We start from the raw sequence: 22,277 nt of genomic DNA, 5'->3' as shown, positions 1-22,277 counted from the left end.
CCACTTCTGCACAAACCCCCTTATTAACATTCATGGTAGTGTGATTCAACGAACTGCTGTTGTTTCTATTTCTTTTAATTGCTGTTTGGGGTTTCTTTATTCCTCCCTAAATAAGAGAAAGCATGTCAGGAATCTTGAGTTTCTTTCTCTTGAAAACATTACTGGTGAACACTGACCAGAGCCACTCCTATGCTGGGCTAGTGTCAGACAAGAGATAAATAACTCTCAGAGAGTGCTGGCTTTTTGATGCTCTCCCATGTGCGCTGTGGGTGATGAAGTTTCAAAGTTGCCACAGCTCAGGCTCCCGGAAGCTTGACGTTCATAGGGGATGTGAAGCCAGAAAGAGAATAGTGAGCACTGGGAGACAGCCTCGACTGCAGACACTTGTGGGACATGCAGGCAACAACTGCTGCCTGCTCCTGCAAGCTAGTGGGTTTTGCCTGTCACCTTCAGACCCAAATCCAGTGCAGTTGCCTGGTCAAATGCTGGAAAAAGGTACATAGACTAGAATATTGCAACTAGATCTTTACCTAGGACAGTTTTTGAGGGAAGGGAAAGGAAACTACCTTTGAAGTTTAGCCTTCATGCATTTGCACAACTCCTGTGGCTCTCAGTGGGTTTTTCTCCTGGCTGGTGCTTTGAAATTTAACTTTCTACATGAACTGCAAATGTAATAGGCATATACCTTTTATTTATATTTACATTTACAAACTGAAACATTTAGAATATTTTGTGACCTAAGTACATAAGAGAAAAACAAACTATATCAGTGAACTGCACACATAAAATGTGGGAAATATGTTTGTGTATGCATATACATAGTGAGCAGCAAATATAACTACGTTTTCTAAAAGAACTACTGAACAGCTGGTAGCAGATTTGCTTAAATTAACCTGGCTATATGAGATTTAACTCTGGGAAGCAATAAGGCTGGAAATGTCATTTGCTCAGCTGATATACAGCTATCTTTCATATTCAGATTCTGCTGGAATGTTAACTAGAAATTTGAATTCCAGTCCCTTGTTGATAGACCAGACTCTGAGAGTTACCTTCATAACAACACTTTCCCTCCTCCTCAGTTCCTCTAGTTGGAGTTGATCTCTGCCTGAGTTCTGTTCTTCCTTCAATACTTTAGATGCTCAGGGAAAGTCAAGAACCCAGAGGAACAAAAGCGGCTTTGTTACACAATGTCTAAACACTTAGGAAACATGTGAGAAGTGGGTGCTACGTACTTAGTTTCCCTGGAGTTTCATTTTCACGAGATTACAAAACAATGTATTTCAAATAAAAGACCAGAAGAACTGTGTTTCAGTGGCTGCACAGATTCCCTGCTGAGATGTTCCCAATAGCTCTATTTTCTAAATGGGAAGGATTTTCCTGCTCCCGCCATGAACTGTCACTGCCTACTTCTACACATGGAAAACCTTCTTGAGGATTCATATTTTTTGTTGCAATATTTACATAGTGCTTGAAATCTGCAAGAAAATTTCATAGTCCTAAGAAATATATTCAGACAACCATATATTTCTAGACACTTTTTTTCTGCAAGAAGCTCTGTAGCAGATCAAAAGGTGTTGTTTTGGGCTTTTTTTTTCAGAATAAAAAGTGCCAACCCATGTAGTAATAGCATCAGAATCATGTAGTCCTATGACCTGAATACTTGAGGATGAGGGTGATTGCTCCTGGAATTGGATAGTTACCTCAGAATCTCTTGTCCTTATTGGAAAAGCAAGCCAGAGGACAAAGAAAAATAACCCCCTTCCAGCTGGCCACTTTGCTGAGAATAAAATAGAAAATTGTCATGTATCCCATAGTGATGTCTTAGTAACACTCAGAGACTGGTACACAGGTGTAATTACTGTGAAATCATCTCCTCTGTAGGGCCATTAGCAAGAAATGATTTTGTAAACTCTCATCTATGTATATACCCAAGAACAACCCTGATCTTCACTGTGACATTATCTTGATAAAGCAAAGGATCCTAAAAGTTTAAGATAAACATGACTTGAAGACAGGATACTTTTTGTCCAGAACATCCATATTCACATGAATTGTCGGCTAAAAGCATATATGATGTGTGCTACAGTCAGTCATGTCTACAGTGGGGCAAGAGAGGAACCAGCTGGTGACAGGTGTGAGGGTCACCACCTCAGGGTGCTCTGCAGGTCCAGGGCAGACTCTGGAAGAAGCATGTGGCAGCTGAGAGGAGCAAAGAGGACAGCAAGACCAATGGGAGAGAGCTCCAGAAAAAGGGTATCAGAGGGAATAAAGCAAATGTGACTGGTGAACCCAAATGCCCTCCCCTTGTCTGAATACAATAAACAGCTTTGTGCATGGACCTGCAAGTCCTATGTGTAATCAGTGCATGGCTAATCTATTTTATTAAAATAATTTTATCTGGGAAGAGATTAAAATCCATGAGCATTTACTGCATCTGAAGTTCACTCATATGAACAAAACCTCTAGCATTGTTTTACATATGATTTCACTTACCTCTGTTTCATACTACTGTAATCCCAGTTATTTCAGCAGACATTTCACACTACGGTATCTGGGACCAGAGTGAGTCCCTTACAAAAGACTTTCAATATTGTGATCTTGGAGTGGATCTTTCACCTTGTTAAAATTTTTCTTCTGGGAATATTCAGACCATACTTTTTATACAATGTGTATAAGGGGCCATAAACAGCCTCTGTGGAAATGGAAGTTTGAAATCACTACATTGAAAGTTTCAAATATTTGTGAGATTCACTATTCAGAGATTGATTGATTAGATGTACAATTTCACTAGCAAAGAAGATTGTTCTGTGTAGATTACCTATTGTCCTATTTATGCCTATTTATGCATTTTGTTTAGTCTAATGCAGGTCAGAAATCTACAGTTTTGAGATTTTTTTTAATTTCTCAGGCAACAGTATTTGACCTTAAACCAAGATTAGTTTTTGCATATTTCAGTGTGAGTGGTGATTTCTTTGGAATCTTAATTAAGAGGATTCAAGACAAAATTCTAACCTCTGTCACGCTTAGCTTGTCGCATTCATGGATAAACATAATGTATACTGTGCATCTTTATAAGGGAACTTCTTTTCCTTAACCTTTTGTAATAGCAACATGTTAAAACAGAGAGTCTGAACAGAAAAATGAATAGTGTAACTCCACTAACATCACCCCTCCATTGATACTGTGTCCTGGTGCCCTTCATTTCACATCCTTGACTTTGTGCTGAAGGATGGTGGTCATATTCTGCTAAGAAATAGCCTGTGTAATGCTCAAATGTTGTTAAAATGTGGGGAACATGTCTCAACCCGCTGCAGCCAGCTGAAATGAAGTAAGCACCACACTCCTCTCTGAAGCACATGCATTTATAAGACTCCCCTAGGCACTGCATGACATTGTGAGGACACAATGACTGAAATAATGAGTAGCCACTGTGTGGTAACATGTTATTTTACAGCAGGGAACCTGTGTATGGCAGGCATGGTGCCACACAGAGATTGATTAGAACCAGATGGTAAGAAATACATTGCAGTTGGCACCCTGATGAGCCTGCTGCAGTGATCATTAAAAGGGTAGACTGGTCCTCCTGGAACATACACACCTTCCCTAAGGCACATTTCAGAGTTCTAGATATTGATTCTGGGATAGAAATGGTTGTGGTTGACCACATGGATATATAAATGTAATTCTGTTGGTGGGGTACAGTAGAGTACAGAGCTCACATGCCTACCCAACTGCAATCAAGACAAGTGTTCATTCCTACATTCCCTTTTCTGTTACAGAATTCAGGAAACCTGCACTCAGTTCCTATCTCTACTGTACCACTGCAGTATCTTTGTGGGTAAAAGCCTAATCCAGTTGCGTTACTGGCAAAATTCCCACTGACCTCAATGGAAGGAGATTTTAATTCTTAATCTCCATGTTTCTTATCTACTAAATAAAGAAGATATTTCATTTCTCCTTGTACATCTGTTTATCTTGTCTTTATTTAGACTAATAATCCTTTTGGATAAAGACTTGCTAATTTGTGCTGTTCTCTAAAATAATGTCAGTAATAGTCCATGTCATCCCCAAGCCATGTGACAGCCCAAACATCAGTAGGTTCCAAAAAATCAAGCATGCTCCCCAATGGGTAGAAAAGTACAGCTAACAAATTGCCAGTGGGTAACATGACCATGCAATGGCATGCAAGTGGTCCTGCCCTGTGGTTAGTCGTACAGTGCTTTTCCCACACATTCACAGTCAGCACTACACCGACTGCCCAGGAAGAACGATTTCCTGCAATTCACTGGGAACCTGGAGCAGCTCATCTGACCCAAGCACGTGGAACAATTAGATCATTCTCTATACTCTTACAAAGTCTGATTATTGCAGCACAGCTGATGCTTTGTAAAGTGGCCATTCTCTATTGAGCTAGATTAGCATGGCTTAGAATATTAAACATAATCTTAGATAATATCTAGCAAAATGTCTACATCAGCCTCATCTGAGATCTCTCTGGGTTACAGTGGTATAAATAATACTTAAATAATTACTGTAGGAATTAACTGATATTTAACAATTTCAGTTTTATTATAGCACTTGCCCTTTGAAATCCAAAGATGAAGTGATAGATTCTATAGGAACATTTGATGCTTGTGGAAACAGAACTGTAATTAAAAAATCTATTGAGACAAAAATGTAATGAAATCGCATGGCAAGTTTACAAATAAAAAAATTATATGCAACATTAGCACATAATAAAATGATTTGTTTTACTTGTTCTATGTGTTCAACTGAAGTTTCAAATATGTAAGTACTGAAATGATTCTTATTTGGTCCAGAACTGCTGAATTTTAAATTTTATCTTTTAGTACTCCCTTCAGGGTGTCAGTCCATTCTACTGGCCTGACCATGTATTTTTACAGTATAGGAATATCTTCTCCCAATGCAATAGATTTTTTTCTTGCACTACAGTACAGAGTGAATAATTTTCCATTATAAGTAGGACTGTTTTCTCACTTCAGCAGAAAAAAAATTGCTTCACTTTCATCCCACCAGCATTTAATTCACTTTGGTCTATTTTTCATTCTAGTTAGTTGTGTAATTCATGCCCATCTGTTTCTCTGCAAGCCAAGTGATAGTTTTTATTTTTGAAATGTGTTCTTTTTGTATATTGCAGTAAATCTTAGAGTAATATTTTGCCGACTGTTTGACTATTTCCACTTGTTGCAGAAGACATGTGAAAAAGGAGCACTGGAATGTTTCCTTAACATCTATGAGGTTCACAGTAAGTGCAGAAATTTTCTTCGGTCATGGTAGAAATGAAAGGAGTGCCAGGCTTATGCTATGCATTCACATTCAAAGGCATGTTCTAGTTTCTAAATGTAAATCATTTGAGATGGTCTCCCAGCTTTAGGAGAATATAGAAGAACAAGAAACAGAAATCATGCCTTCAATGCCCATGACAGTGTTCTGCTCAGATCATGAATAGACAGTGGGAAGCAAAGCACACAAGGAAGGAAAAGAAAAACAAAAGGAAAAGGGACATGCAGTCATTTAGCAGTATTCTTGGGGGGTCACTTATAACGGAAAATTAGATTCTTTAGTTTCAGGTGAAGATATGAATGCAACTTGAAATGTTGTAGAACATTTTTAATTGGGGTATGTTATACTGTTTTGTAATAACTTCTCCTAGCTGTCATCCACACCAATGGGAAAAGACTTCTTCCCGACCTTAGAAGCTCTTCTCAGCTTGAGCTCCAGCCACTATGCGAGAGGAAGGTCTCCTACCTCATTCCCTTCCCATACAGGAGAGACCAGAGCAGCTACTAGATCCAGTTGTTCACAATAGTTTTCCCTGTCCCGTATTCAAGGGGAGGAAGGAGAGTACAGAGTGTCAAAAACCAAACTAGCTCCAAAGAATGCTCCTGGAAGGAGTAGCTTACTCAGTAGACTTTGCCCTGAGCTACCCTTGAAGACACAAACTAGTCTTTGGTTTTTTGGCTCCTGTGGCAAATAATATTTCTCTTTTCAAACTTACAGAAAAAATCAGTTGCTTTAATAAGATATTTCAAATAATATCACATGGTGATATTTACCAGTGATTTCACCAGGCTATACAGCTAAAAGCAGAAAAAATAGCTTGGCCTTATAACTAAGTGCTGGTGTGCTGGTGTGGGAAGAGCTAGGTTAGCACCAGCAGGCTGGGGGACTACTGTGGTACAAGAGAGTGGGGCTTTGGGAGGAGGCAGCATGTGCTGCAGGGCAAGCTAGGGAGATGACAGGTATCACAGTAGCAAGGCAAAGGGACGTAAGGATGAGCTGAGTGTATTGTGGCAAGAGTGTTTAAAGTATATACCTAATTCACATATACTACACAGACCTGTAAGAAATCCAGCTCCCCCTAATCCGCTGGCTGTGGATTAACTGCTTTATGATAGTTACCTCACCAGGACATCAGGAGTGAGAAAAAGTCCATCCATGGTTTGGAAATCCTGACAGAACTCAGACCACTGAGTATGCAGTATGGGCCTTCCTGCTGTTAAGCAGCAGGACTGAGAAAGCCCAGTAACAACTTCAAGAACAACCATGCCAATTCAAAGATATCCCAGAAAGGTCAAATGAAACAATCACTTTTTATTTATCCTGTTCAGATAAGTCAGTCTGGGACTAGATTGCATACCTTTACTGTTGTGTGACTAAATTTTACCTGGCTCATTGCATTCCCATTAATTTCATGGCTTGATTCTCTGCTATCTTAATTTGTGTAACTACATTGCTCTGTAATTTCCACAGATCTGAATCAAAACATGAAGGAGCAGAACAGGAAGTGATCCTTGCAGAATTCTCAGCCTTCATCCACACCTTATCTGACTGAAATTGATGTTTTTCAAAAACATCAGAGGAAATAAAACAAAATGTATACCTTCCTGCTGGAATAGCCCCATGATGGGGGGATTCACTCATGATCTGCATCACCACCTGAATATCCACAGGAGTTAATTTAGAGGGATTCATATCCAAGCTTATAGCAGTTTATGAACACTCAATCTTTAATATATAGTGTGTATATACAAACATACAAAATACAAAGACTTATGCCTGGACCACTGCCCTGTATAATGTGTGATACAGAAAAAACACAAAACCTGGCTCCCCAGCCCCATCATCAAGAGCAGGCATTTTCAATTTTCAGATTTTTGATGCACACTTGTATTACCTGCATGTTTGTGTGTGTGCCTATATAAATAGAGGCATGTGCATATACAAGAGATTGATAATGTTGTCGGGCTCGCAGGTATGAATACAGAACAGCTTAGTCAAAATGAATGCTTCTGCATGCAGCTCCCAGTGCAGTGTGGCTGGATATCTGTTCACTTCAGCCATCAGTGAAGCCACAGGCCTGGGACAGGCCCCATGACGTTAAGGTGCTTTACTGTTTGTGTACTATTTTGTTTTACCAGTGAGGGTAATCTGTGAGGGCAGCTGAATAACAGAATGTGATGGCAATTCACTCTCTGAACAGGTCCAGTGTCCCAGCAGGCTGTAACAGCCCTTGGCTGGATTCATCATCCAAAAGGGAAAGCAGTGCAGAACAATTAGAGAGAGTTATATTCCTGCTGAGTTGTACTGATGGGCAGATAAGCTACTGCATTATGCACATGTCCTTTAATAGATTAAATAATTAAGCAATAGGTGGACATCCCTTCCTTAGAGTTTAAGATCATTAACAAAATTACTTGGAAGCATTCCTAGACTTGCAATTTTTCTTATTAGATTTGATAGTATCACAGGATGATGTGGGCAGTGCATCTTTTCTGATTCAGTTCAAGTGATGGGTGTCATGCTGTGTAATCTGAAGTAAAGTCATATTACTACTTGCCTGTATTTTTTTCCATGTTGAAATATTTTTCTCTCAGCACTGTGCATACATGGTATCTTAGTGCTGGAAAGCATTTGTGCTATCTGCCTTTCAACAAGCCTTCTTTGTTCACCAACGATTCACTTAAAAAGTAAATAGATCAATAAAACAACAAAGCAGTTGAATGGCCATTGCTGCCTTTCTATTCCTTGCTAATCACCATCAGGCAAATACACTGGTATGACTTTTCTACACAAGGAATAAAAAGACAGCTAACTGTACAGACTACCTGTATGAAAAATTACCCCATCTCCCTTGGAAAAGAACTCAGGCTATAATGGAAAAATCACACTTTATCTCCAAAATGATAATGTTCTCTGCAGTGCTCTGGCAATAATATTGTTATTGCTTCTAATTAAGTTATATAAAGGGATACTTTTTCCCCTCCTACTACTCACTTCACATTTATCCAGAACTTGCCCGAGATCTACCTTTATTGTACAGTGAAGAAAGAGCAGTTAAATCTCCAGTTATTTGCTCAAACTTCTGTGAACTTCTTCTGACCATCTGGAAAGCTCCCGCCACACATGAATGAAAGCTCCAGCCACATACAGGCACATCAGTGTTCTCTCCCTTTGAAAAGATCTAACTCCCATGAAATTTGGAACCCAGATGAGCATAGGAGGGGAGGGAAGAGTAAGCTGAAAGTGTAAGTTCTACTTCTTATACCAGTCTATGTGCTAACAGGCTGCGTAGCTGCTGGTAATGGTCCCTTCACTGTCACCGATGCATCTAAGGGTCTTTGCTGAAGAAGGATCTTGCTTGTATTTTAAAATGTAATTTTATCCATCATTGAAAGCTATTATTAGAAGATGGGGATGATTAGTGTCTCACAACATATCAAAAAAATTATTTTGATGGAAATTAATGATGCTTTCCTAGCATTAATTCTTAATTTCCTGGTATTGCATTGCTTAAGAAGTCAAGATAATTACAATAGGAATTTAAGTGGAAAATATCTAGGTCAACTCAGAGCAAGTATGGTCCAGTACAGTGTCTGTCTTTAACCTCTCTGAAACAATTCCTTTATGTCTGTTACACCTTCTTATAAAGATGTTTTGGTCCACATATCCTAGAGTTTCAAAACTATTGGTGACTATCTCTGACTCTCTGCTTGCTCTCCCTTTCTAAAAGTTTATCTGATTGGAAACCTTTTTTACAATTAACGTTTATTTATCACTTAAAACAACAAAATACTAGCATGTATTTCTGTTCTTCAGTTTTTTCCTCAGAGTAAGCACTTTCTAAGCTTAGATCATGTTTCTCTTCTGTTTCTAAAACATAGCTTCCCCTCTAGTCAGTCCATTCCTTTTCTTCTATGTTGCCCTGATTGAGCTTCTTCTGAAGGAACCTCTTGAATATCTACCTTGTATTTCATGTAATTTTATGCTCAGCCAGATGAAATGAGCAAAGCTCTCAGGAAAAAATAATTGTTCTTTTCAGATTTGAAAAATATGTCTTGAAAAATGACCATTTTGTTCACTCAGAGATATCCCATTTGAATGGATCATCACAGAAGTTCAGAGAGCACATATTTTCATGTCCATACAGGTTACAGGAGTTTTCCCAGTACATCGTGAACAGGAAAGCAAGGAGGCTGAGTAGTTCCATGGTCAAAATGGAATCCATGGTTTAACACAGATATACAGAGGAACCACATGAACTTTACCAGATGATCAGATGAGACTTACAATATCTGCTTTGTGACAGGAGACGTGGAACAAACATAGAAGGGTGAGTAACTACAATTCTAACATGAAAAGCTTTATCTTCTTCAGTTCCACTTGTGTAGCAGCTGGAATCACAAACTTTGGTATGGCATTTTAAGTGGCAGGATATCTTACTGCCTTATCAGTAGGGGCATTGGTAGCTGTTTTCCTTCTCTTCTGTTGCACTCACAGGCTTTGTGACTCTCTTCAGTTGATTAGCATTTTGAATTTTGCCACAAGATCGTTCTGTTTCTACAGTGATCTTGGCACCACTAATGTAGGTTCATTTCCTATCAGTCATGGTTTACTTATGTCAGCGAGCACATTATTTTCAACTACGTTTCTTTCATTCCTGCATCATGTAGGTCATTATATGGAGTCAATGAAACCAACAAGTTTCTAAAATGGCCAGAATATTTAGAACAGTCTGACAAACTGTACTATGTTCCTGCCTATTAATGTGCCATTCTGTTGGGAAAACAGTGCATAAATAAACACTAATTAGGAAAACAGGTAGAAAACCCAGACAATTTCTGTACAGTGCTCAGAAACAAATATGAGCATGATAGTTTCACAGAAATACAAGTATAGGATCCTAAAAACTAAATCAGGGTCTTAAAAAAGAAGGGGGAAAAAAAGCTAAAAATGACTTTAAAAAGACTTTAAAAAAGTGGCTAAGAAAGACTTCAGAAAATTCATTATTGCTGTATCTCCTCAGTTGAAGTCCTGGCTATTATTTACCGTAACATGTGTATGGCACAGGGCCTATCTCATGTTCTGTTCTCATGCCTTTTAAGTAGGCAGATGTAAATCAGACAAATGAGCTTTTCTAATTTTATGTACTGCAAACACTTCACAATTGTCTACACCAATCTCTTTTTAGCCTTGACCAGACTCTATAATGATTTTTTGTTCTCTTGGACTAAGAGTGTGTATAATGAAGGAGGCCTCTGTTTCCAAACAAGGAGGGAATTCAAGAAGAATTTGTCACAGAATGGGAGAGCTAGTAGATAAAAAAAAAATCCCCAGAAATGATTTATTGTTCTTCCAGTAAAAATAATACAAAAGGTACTGATGTAGCTTAGCTGTGACTGTGCAAACAGGGATGTTGTTCAGTTTATTTAATTATGTTTGACTTTCTCTGCTTTTAGATTATGTTCTCAATAAAATTATTGGAATTCTAGTTTATCTTGAGTTAAGCCTTTGCAGAGCAAATTAAAGCAAGTAGTAAATGCTTTCGTGTCAATGGAAGAGAATTAGAAAAGTGTAAAGTTGTGTAGTGATGATGGGTGGATACAAATGCAAGTGAATTCCTTAATGGTCACTGTGCTCTACTTTTCAGTAACACGCATGTAGGGAAATAGAAAGGATAAGGAGAATGAGTTTTCAGGGACAGAAACTGAGGTACAACTGCTGAATGTCATGTTTCTATTACTTCAATTAATGCAAACCTGTGAAGTAAACTTGAAACCTCAGAGAAAGTTATTTGGTTTCAAACCTGAGTACATCTCTAGCCCTGTCACTGGTGTTGCTGTTTTATTACAAATACATCCATTAGAAACAGACCTAAGGACTTTACAAGCTTCACCTCAAAGCAACATTTCAGATGAGAAAAAAAATGTTTATTTCAGGGTTTTCAGGGCAGGGACCAGTTATCACTCACATTTGTGTTTCTCCCAGCTCTTGAAAATAAATTATTTCTTTCCTGTTGTAATCCTGCTGGCTAAACTGTGCAAGAATGCTGCTTCTTAAGTAACAGTATAACCTTCAGTACAACTGTAACTAAAAGTGAACTCAGTGGGATGAGATTGGACAAGTGGTTTAAGTACTTATTTCTCAGCACTATGGAACACTGAATTGAAATGTCTGATAGGCGATTTTTTCCCCTTCCTAATTAGTCTCTGAAAAATACTATTCTGGCTTAAGCAAATTGCAGGTCAGGGTCAGGTCTGCAGCTGGTGTGCATTGGCACCGCTTTATTCTTTAGTTGTATTTTTTTTGTATAACAGCCAAGAATCTGATCTCTATTTTATTACATTAACTCTGATGAAGTTCAAGGACATAAAAGGTGATATCTCTCTACACCTAGAACAGGTCATATCCAGATTCTCTGAATTCCATATCAACAAAGTGGGACCAAGTCTTCAGAATCTTAAAAAGCCTTGCCTCTGTTGTCTTTTTCACAAAATAACCAGTCTCTTAAGTGCAAATTCCTAGCCCAAGGTGCTTGTGATGCTGGATTTGGGCACTTCCAAAGCCAGTTTCCAGCTTGCTGGGCAATGAGGCAATAGGATTCCGTGTGGATCTGGTTCTGAGAGAAAACATTGCTGAAGACAACTGAATTCAGCATAACAATATCACAGACAACCACTGAAGTGGAAATGAGATGATGCTTTTAGTTAGAGTCTGTAATTAAATACAATAGCTGACTATGGAAAACTTCTGCTCAAAGAATCATGAAACAAATATAACTTATTCTTAATGAGAAAAATGAAGGAAGTAAACAGGATATACAATAGTAAATAAATAACTTAAGACCCATGGTTCACTGTGTCAAATTACTAGAAATGGTGCGAAGTAGCTCCAAGTAATATCCCAAAATGTAAGAAAAATAGAGAACATCAATAAACATAAACATAATGTTCATTTATCTGATGTTTTCATATCAGACAAGTGAGAGAAAAACATATTGGTCAAATAAATATCAGGTAAAGAGGAGGAGGTTTTCACAAAGATGCATAAGATTGTGGAAGATAGTCAAAAAGCAGTATTACAAATAAGGAAAGATGTGAGTCACACTTATTTGTACATTGCTGTGTAAATTGTGTTACATAAACGAATTGCATTGGTGAGGCTCTAGTACAGACACACAGCCTGAGCCAGCCTGAAATTTGTGGTTGCCATCATGTAGTACATCTTGGCTCCTCAGAACTAAGCAGTGACAGCAAATCTACCTGCTTTGGAAATGCTATCAAAGGAAAATCTCTGCTGTCTAAAAGATCTTCCTAAATGTATCTGAGAAATAGGATATTATCAGTGTATGTGTTCACATTTGTTATAAAATTACATTATGCTAGTTTTCTTTTTTAAGAAGAGTAATTTCTTAATTTCTCTGCTTTAAGCATTCTTTGTGGAACAATCTTTTAATTTTTAAAATAACTGATTTCCCTAGCATACCACTTCGATAAAAAGTACACATACTATTGGTACCATCCAAAGCTCAAAAAACAGCATTCCAAAATTGTCCAGCTTTCATGGAAGAGTATTTATCCCTATGAAGGGCCAAAGGATAGCAATTTTGTCTCAGTTGTGTGTCTGTCAAAACAGTGAATGAAATGACTGCTCCTCATACCTTTCAGGTTGGAGTCAGTGAAAAGAAAACAGTCAGTGGCCTCAGCAACTGGGCAGTCATGTTTTGGAGCTGAGGAGTGTTGTGGAGACCGCTGCACCCATTTGATTGAAATGGAATGTCTGGACTTCTTCACTGGCAGAAGACAGGTTCAGTTTTCTTCTGGTTTTGTAATTGTTGCCTTCCTGATAATTTTGCTGGCTAGAATACTCCATGAGTATATGAAGCAGCACAGTACCAGTCTGACAAGTATTCCAATTTCTGAAAAATCCCATGGCAAATTTTCAGATGTAAATATTCATGACAGTTTTCTGACACATATCCATCTAAAGACATGCAACTTAGGAAACAGCAGGAACTTTTCAATATGGGCCTCATCTACAGATGGCACAAACCAAAGTGCTTCCAGTACCCCTTTGCTGCATTTCACACGCCCTCTGCACAAATATTAGTGTATTCAAGATGTGGGAGAAGGCGTCCTTGTCTGTACAAATATTTTCAGTGACACAATCCCTTATTAGTGTCTCCTTGACCCTCTCCCATCCAGAGACTCATTTTCTTTCTTCAGCCAGAAAATAATTAGCACTTTTTGTCTTGCACTAATTGATAAAAGTCTAACAATTTCTGTGTCTCATTTTCTTATTATTCAGTTCATGCCGTACGACAGTAATTTATTTGCTTTGGTGTTGGTTACATTTTGTCACTGTCACTTCACAGGAGCTTCCAATACACTGCTGGTTACATTTTCCCTTTGCTAGTGACTTGCTTTAGTCTGAATTCCATTTTTCTTTGTACTAAGTGGAGTCTCTTCTTGGCTAACCTGTTTAATTTCATGGGGTACAACTGGTCTCATACAAAGGATAAACATCCCCTTATAAGAGGAATGTGCCATGTATGTGTTGTAACACTGGTGATGACTAGCTAGGTAGCAATGCTAGAGAAGGAAGAACAGCTCTCCTTTCCCATAAATACAAGCCAGTGTCATGAATGAAGTGAAGAAGTTTATCTCAAGGTAGACACTACTAGACTAAACCGTTCCTCTTTCACAAGATGTAATGGGTTGGTTTGTTTGTTTCTATGTCAGTTTTGCACCATGCAGTATTTTATTTTATAGCGTTCATGTTCTAAGGCTTTCTTTTTGTGTTCAACTACTGGTACAGATCAGTCTAGAGCTAAGCACTTGAATCAGGGAAACAAATGGAAGAATAGTGTATTTTACTTCAGAAACTTTAAACAGCTTACTGTAACCACACTTTTGTTCAAATCCCTTTCCTGCAATTACAAAACAACATTGAGATAAAAAAGAAAATATTAGACTTCGCTATGTCAGTCACCTTTGAACAATTTATCAAACACCAAATTCTCTGCAGATTAATAATGCTTGTCCATTAGAATGCAAAATTACTTATCCTGTGACGTATCTAATTGCATATTTTCATCTTCCATGGAAAAGTCCCATGGCAATAATTAGTACCTAATGTTATATACACCATAGCTTTGGGTGTTGCCTAGCAACCAGCATCCTGTAGGCTTCCTGAGGGGCCTCAAATAAAGGCAGGGGAGCAATCCTTTCACACTACCATGAAGGAGAAGCAGCTTTGTTCTAGCCTGACGCTTTGTTCTGGTTGATTCTAGAGTGATCTCTGCAAAACAACTCTCCCTTAAGAGGTCACAATGTCTGAAAGGTCTTTTCAAAGGCTAAACAGAAAAGTGCTGCACATGCATATTTTTTTTTTTACTATGGGATTAATTTTACCTCCAGAAATACAACCACTATCCTCTTGTTATCTGCCTATAAAGAGTTTTGTTTTCAAGAGTGTACTGGCTTAAAGGTAAACCGTCAAGAGGGAACAAACCCATCACAAGAGAGATTATAAGTCAGAGTTACAATTTAATAAAAATATTACAATAAATGCAATAGCACAAAGAGAAAATGGTTTTAACTCCCAAACCCCAGAAGTGTAACCCAGCACACTGGGGCACAAACACAAAGGGGTTTGTTAGCCCCTGTGCTGAGCCCCATGTGGTTCCCCTGAGTCCAAAGTAGAGGAGGTGAAAACCCTGTTGGTACACATGGTGATCGCAGTCTGGTTGAGAGTGGTAGTCTCCTCTAGGTTCTGATCCTCCTCTGGATCCACCGAGTGGTTTTCCAAGGTCTTCAAACCACAAGATTATATACCCTCAGGTCCAGGTGGAAATGCTCAGTACCTCCCCCAGAGTGGGGAGTTCCACAGTGGATGATCTGACTCTGTGAGTCATGCGGTATTTTTGGAATTGTTGCTGACCCATTAGCAGACACGCCCCCTCAGGCTAGGTGTGAAGATGCTAACGACTTCCTGGAGGGGAGTTATCACAGCTCCTGTCTCTCAGGCTTCTTTCACACCTGGCTCACAGCCTGAGGGGTCAGGTGTGCCCTGGGCAGCTGCTGCAAATGGTCCTTTGTTGACAGTTCATGGGAAATGAATAGAGGGTGTAGAATGCATAGCTTTGGTCACACCTATAAGTGATAAACTGGTCCCACCTGCTGAACTAGGACAAAAAGAAATGTTTCTGTGGGTTCATTTACATTTTTAATTGGATTAGCTTCCCCTCCATGACAGAATATCATGCTGATGTTTTTCATAATCAACTATTTTTTGGACAAACTACATATTGCATTTAAAAGAAGACTTGCATTGTGGAGTGTTTTTATATAAATACTGTTGTATCTCAGTGGTACATACAGTACAGAGCAGAAAAAATTTCACTGAAATACAGTCCTTCTCAGCTGTGAAAGCATTCCTTTTTGACAGTGTCATTTTTAAAGTACCAGTTCATTTCCAGCGCAATTTCTTTATCTTGGCTCAGGGACATCTAAATCTCATTTCATTAAATGTATATATTTACTCAGAAAATCACTTCAATAAGAGCAAGAGGCTGGAAACCAGTATTCCAGGGTTTTCCTTATCAGCTACAGTTTCCAAACTGTTCTGTAGTCCTTACCAAGTCACTGATCTTTGTTTTACATTGAAATAATGGCCTAAATATCATCAGAACCAGAAAGATATTGTAGTGCTCACTTAGTAGCTTCTGTGTTATTTGATAGCCCTTAAGAAAAGGTTGCCAGTATCAGGACGTATTTAATTTTGTCATAAATAATGCAAAATGTACATAGTTTTAAGCTAACACATTCAATATTATTTGAATAGAAAAACATAGAGTAAAAATTCTGATGTTAAAGTGATTGTTTTATTGACAGGACCGTGTAATACATATTCCAGGATCTGGAAGAGGTTAGGCTAACTGATGGGTAATCCAGTCCTAGGTTTGATGAATCATATTTTGTAGCTGTTTTAACATAATGTGGATCAAATATTACATAAATATTCCTCAATCCAAATCCACTGTCTTTCTTTTCTTTTTTCTGTCTTTGTCCTGCAGCAAAATTATTCAGTCTCTTGAGATATTTTATAAACTCATTATATTCATTCGGATTTCTGACTGCAGTAGATCTTCTGTAGAGCTTTTGGTTTTATATTCATACTCAGTCTTGAAACCTCAGAGGAAATTGTCAAGGCACAGAAGGCAAGAGAGTTCCCAGCATTCATTGCGAGCTGATGAAACTCAGGAGCCTAAACACTCTTTTTATTTTTGCAATAAAGCTAGTTCACATTCATTTCTGAATTTCATTCCCATTTTATTCCCTGTAAGATAGGGAAGAGACACATTGGGAACCAAAGTCCCATACAGTTTAAGTGATGGTGTACAGTACCTCAATCTTGAGGGACATGCTGAGCAAAATTCTAATGAAAGATAATCTTATGGATATCCAGAATTTAAATGGTACAGCAAAGGCAGAACCCCTAATCCTGGACTTGAAGACTTCAGTGCAATTGTACATTGAAAGATGCTTATACTTGACATGAAAGACTAGTCAGGGTTATCTCTCTCCTGCTTATTGCTTTTCCTCTCTCTGCCTCATTTTCATGTAAATAAGTGAATTTTGCACACATACAGAATGCCATATGAATTATAATTTTGCAATTTTAACTTATGATTTTGCAAAGTCTCTTGTACTGAATTATTTTTTTTTCTGATTAAAACATTCATCAGAACTTGTGTTACCCATAAACTTGTATCACAGACTTACATGTGAATTACCTACTTTTGGGGAGGTAACTATGAGTCTTGGCAATATGATCACATTAGTTCAGTTTATGGAACACAACCACACACACTGAAATCTCTTGTCTTTTCATAGGATTACTTTTCACCTTTGAGAGTATAAATAAAGTTACATTGCAAAGGTTGAATTGCATCAGTAAGTGCATCACCTTCCTAAAGGCAAGCAATTTTGCTTCTTTATTCTAGCAGGTGATTGTTTACCAGGTGGGAATTAACTCCTCAGTGCAATTATTTCTGTTCTTTGTCAGCAGCACAGGACCTTATTCACAGGGGCTATGGTTCTAGTGCCAATGTCAGAGCTAACAACCTTTTGAAGCAGTTTTGCTTCATGAGCAACAGAATTTTTCCCATGTGGAGTGTTCCAATACAAAAACCATTTCATTGCCAAGCCTGCCTATAGACATTCAATCCAAGAGCTAAGGTAGTTACCACCTTAGTGAGACTGATCCCTCTTGGCAATGAGTTGATTAACCTCCCTTGAGGTTTTATTTCTACAATTACAGGGTAAAGGTCCTCTTGAAGCTGTTTCATGTGCTGACTACCCGCACACAGCGCTGCACTCACACAGGGAGCTCTCAGGGCAATAGCAGAGCATTGGCAGGGAGGAATACCTCTGCTGTGTACACTATCATTTCAATTCCAGGCAAGTTTCTTCTAGGATACAGAAGTCCATTTTGGCAGTGGTACAGCTTCATGTCTACAGGGGGGCATTTAGCAATCCAATTTTGTTCACAGAATGTCAACAGCATAAGAAAATTCCAAAATTAACCTTTTGTTTAGTGAAAAGGAGCAAGTGCCTAAACAGTAGGGTTAGCAATCAAGGGATTATTTGGGGTGGGGCCGGGGGGCAGGGGGAAGTAAAGAAAAAAAAAGAAGAAAAAAAGAAGAGATTCTGCAATAAAGTGACTTAATAATCATTGAAAAAATTAGTTTCATCATGTGGTGATTTGTGGGCAAAGAGTTAAATTCCAGAATGAGGTAGTGTACTTCCCAGCACTGCAGATCACGGCATAACTCCTGCCAGTGAAGGAACAAACTCTTTCACGTCTGGCAGTTACAGCATGAATTCCCCTGCCCCTGCCACTACAGCCAATATGATCACAGCAGCAAGAATTCCTCCTCTGTTCAGAAAAAAAATGTGGACTTTTTTGACTGGAAGTGTTGATGCCTGTAAAAGTATGTTAGTCATCATGCCTCCTTTTAGGGAAACTGATTTTGAGAATTCTTGATTCCTGTATCTTTATTGCTTCTTTTAGAAATCTCTTCTGGATTTACTTCACGTTCCTTACTGGTGCCCATGAGAAGATGAATGAAAAAGAGAAATAAAAGAGGGCTTTTAGCTCTTCTGAATATTTTCATAAATTTTCAGTCTGATAATTTTAATTGTCCTGTACCTTTCTGGTATTTAAAAAGCTCTACACACTCCTTTTTTTCTTGACAGCAAATGAGTTATCATTTTCTTCCTCATAGGAAAGGTTATGTATTTCAAGTCCAGGGAGATAGTGTGTGATCTTTTTGTATAACACAGACTGCAAGACGTCTCTAAAATAAATGTTTCAAATTTATAGGCTGTGTTTGTTTTCAGTTTCTGGATTCTATTCTGGGCTCAGATTTCCAAAACTTAGGCACAGCAAACACTCAAATTTTAGATTCCAGTCAGAGTGAGCTTTCCCTCTCCTTGTGTTAAAATGAGGTCTCACTTAGAATCCTCTTGATCAAGGTTAACTTTTTGAATTGTCACCTGTAATTTTTAGACATTTACAGGATGTTGCAGTATTGGAGAATGATGCCATTCTAGGTTAAGCCTCAGGGACAGCAACTTTCTCTTTCTTTGTAAAAGTTAAGGATCTTGTAATTTGGTTCTTTAGTATGATGTGAGGTTTACAGTAGACAATAAATACCTAATTTTATGTTTAAAGAAAGAAATGCCCTTTTCACAAAACAAGAGTTAATGGTTCAGAGTTATCAGAGTGCTCTATATTGCTTATAGGTCTCCATATCCAAAGTTCCCTGAAGAGGTAATCAGTGCAGTATTTGAATTTTGTTGTTTGACTTGGCTTGATGAGTCCTAGAGGGTGATGGCAGAAATGTCTTAAGTTTGCACTGGGATGACCTTTGCAGAGATTGTGATGATACAATTATTAATTACTTTTTCTCAGATATCGAATATTCTGTAAAAATTTATCTTGGAACTTCAGCATCTCCCACTTGCTTTAAATTCAGAAACAGGCTTTTTTTTCCCCTTTTTTTCTTTTTTTTTTTTTTTAGGGTGAATAAAGTACTATTTTCCACTTTTCTTGTTTGGTTGTTTTCCCATGTAAGTGGTTAGTTGCAAGGTGGGAAAACCACAATAGATTGCATGATTGAGATTCATAGCAGTTTCCTTCCCTGACAAGGTAAAGTCAAGGCACGCATTTTCTATCACAACAGTTGTGTGCTAATGGAGGGAATGAGCACCATTCAGTCCAGCAGTTGCATCCTGCAAGGTGTGACACATTCCACTGCTTTGTGCCAGCTCTGTAATCATAGGAAAAATTATGTTTAAAGCTACACTGTAAGGCCTGCTCCTAGGCTTGGGCTTTTCTTTATGTCACTCAGGCTAGATAAAACTGGAACAGCAGAAGAAGAGTTAATTGCATTCAATTTGCCAGCTATGTGTTAGTAGTAAAACAGTGATCACCTTGCTCTGAGAAAAGCAACTTTTTTACCTCACTGTAGTGACCAAATAGTCTGTAATAGCAAAGGCAATTTCTTCTTCTAGAAGGCCTCTGACTTAGCCATGCTTTAAAAAAGTGTTTTGCCCTGTATAATGCAGGCATAGCAATGACAGTGCACTATGGGAGCAGTCACGAAGTCATGCTGTCCCTCACTTTGAACTCATTCATTATGTGTGTAGATGCCGTATTACCAAGGGCTTAAAGCCACCTCTGAAGGAGGATGTCAGTAGCATAAACCGAACAATCAGGGAATAACTAAGACCTTGTCCAGTGATGCAGTACTAACAATCAAGGAAAAACATGTTTCCTAGTTTGAAGATGATCCCAAGTGTGAAGGTGTTCTTTGTGCAGCAAAACCTCAAAGACTTTTGGACCCTGCCACCGTCACTGATGATGCAGTCGTTGCTGTGCATCTTGAGAATCTACTCCCAGGGGCAACTGGCAATATCTAATATGGATTTCAGTGCTCTCATGCCAACAATAAGCCTTGCTGCTGTCATCAGGGAAAAAAGTGAAGAAACGTAAACATTCAACATAGTCTCACACAATTAAGAAAATTGATGATATTTTCAAAATGTTATGACAATTCATTTTATGACATAAAAATAAATATAGACCATTCCTCCTTCTAAAGAATGTCTGTCATCTTTTTGACCACAAGAGCAAGTCAAACTACCTACAACACTTGGATGTTGTGCTGGATATTAGTTGTCTGAGGATAGGCTTTGAAATTAAGTGTTGCCTGCCCACCTATCCTATTAATTTTTTGCTGGCTGAGATCTGAACACTCCCATCTCTCTCAGAAATCATTCTAAATTTATCTTCAGATGAGGAAAGAGAGATCAGTTCTCAAGTCTGAGATGGAAAGCTATGACTAATCTAATACTCATTGTTATTTTGATAAATGTACGCTTGGTAATTGATAAAATATCAGCTAAACCAGTTTATGATCTCAGCAGAGCAAGAGATAAATGGTGTAGTCTTTGCTGCATCATTGCTGTGATGTGGATGGAGTTAAAGGACAGTACTTATACAATATGTTGCATTCATGCTTTGTACCAACTCAGTTAGAAAGCCACATAAGTAACTGTGATGGTCAGCGGATGATTCTAATACAACAGGGAAATACTGGCAATAACAATGGTTATTGATGGGAATAAAGAAGTAAAAAGATATTTGAAAACAATTTAAAAATCTTCAGTATTTAAAACAATTTTGGAAAGGAGTAAGTATAACAGAGTTCTTAGGAAACAAATGACTTTTGGTGGAGTTTCTTGAAGGTAAAGCACCAAATACTCTTCCAGATTTACATAAATAATAATTATGAGCAATGTATGTTACTTTGCTGTCAATAAAATAGACAAGCAACAGTTTATCCTAAACAAATTATATGGCATTAGAGTGCTGAGAACTGAGAAAAACAAGTTGTTTTAGGCTGTGTCATCAATGGAGTTTCTCAGCTTCAGTGGTGGAAAGGACGTTAGCACTTACTATAGTTATAAAAAGTGTAAAACTTGAGTAGGAGGAGACCTAGATATTTTTTAAGGAGAAAGAAAAAACAGACCCTAAACATCTGTTTCATTTGATTTTATGTGCCCTATAATGGATACTATACATTGCCTTCTGCTCACTCTGTTCAGTGTACATTTATGTTCCAGTTGGATTTTATTGTTCATGCATGCTTTTAGTTCCACCCTTAGTACAGCATGCTTAGAAGAATATTTGCTGCCTTTGATCAAGGTGTTGGTCCATTTTTGTCTGGTCACGGTGCTAAGGGAGTTAGTCCAGCATGAATCTAGACTTGAGGCAGCCCTATGAAAGGAGTAGCCTGATAATGCTCAGATGAGCCTGTTGTTGGTGGAAGTTCCATGTGTCGGCAGAGTAAATAGTGTTGCAAAGCCAGCTAATAAGGGATGTAAGTTGGTTGCAGTGGAGGGTACGTTTGGATTTGGCTTTGGTGTAGGTCCCCAATGTGAGGGCAAAGCAGCAGGCCAAGATCTTGAGGAACCTGGAGACAGGCAGTGCAGCAGAAGTGGAGAGGTGCTGCTGGGTGGGGAACACTGAGCCTACATGGTAGTAGGTTCAGCTCACCTTCCTCTAGAAGAGTGAGAACACGATTTGGCTTTGGTACCTGCCTGGAATGGCAAAGGGCAGCTCCATGTCCGGGGGGCTCCAGCACGGGGTCTGAGAGGTGCCAAGGCATTGGACCTGACACACTGGGCCTGGATGAAGGTCCACCCCCACATAGGTTCTGAAAACACCCCTTGAAGATAAGCCTGCAAGCAATGGCTCGAAGCAGAAATGTCCCTCAAGCCCCTTAACAGGGCATGGGGAGGGATAGACTTCTGCAGTCAGTGCTCTCGGTAGGGAAGAGGCAGAGAAGCCCTTCAGTCAAAGACTGATCAGGTAAACCAACCGCACAGCAACTCCCCTTTTAT

The 22,277-nt window shown here is 38.6% G+C and overlaps 1 protein-coding gene across 1 annotated transcript in view; it reads left to right on the top strand.

The window, feature by feature from the left end:
* The window catches only part of CTTNBP2 (cortactin binding protein 2), a 132,027-nt gene that overhangs the window by 29,239 nt on the left and 80,511 nt on the right, over nt 1-22,277 (top strand). Inside the window, exons 2-3 of the mRNA XM_071552462.1 lie at nt 9,452-9,634; nt 12,969-13,107. Of these exons, the coding sequence (XP_071408563.1) occupies nt 13,072-13,107 (36 nt within the window). The 5' untranslated portion in view covers nt 9,452-9,634; nt 12,969-13,071. The remainder of the gene's footprint in view (nt 1-9,451; nt 9,635-12,968; nt 13,108-22,277) is intronic.

The sequence above is a fragment of the Pithys albifrons genome, chromosome 3 (genome assembly GCF_047495875.1).
Source record: "Pithys albifrons albifrons isolate INPA30051 chromosome 3, PitAlb_v1, whole genome shotgun sequence".
In the NCBI taxonomy this organism is placed as follows: Eukaryota; Metazoa; Chordata; class Aves; order Passeriformes; family Thamnophilidae; genus Pithys; species Pithys albifrons.
Note: the sequence above shows the minus strand (reverse complement) of the source record. Positions and strands in the feature narration are given on the sequence as shown.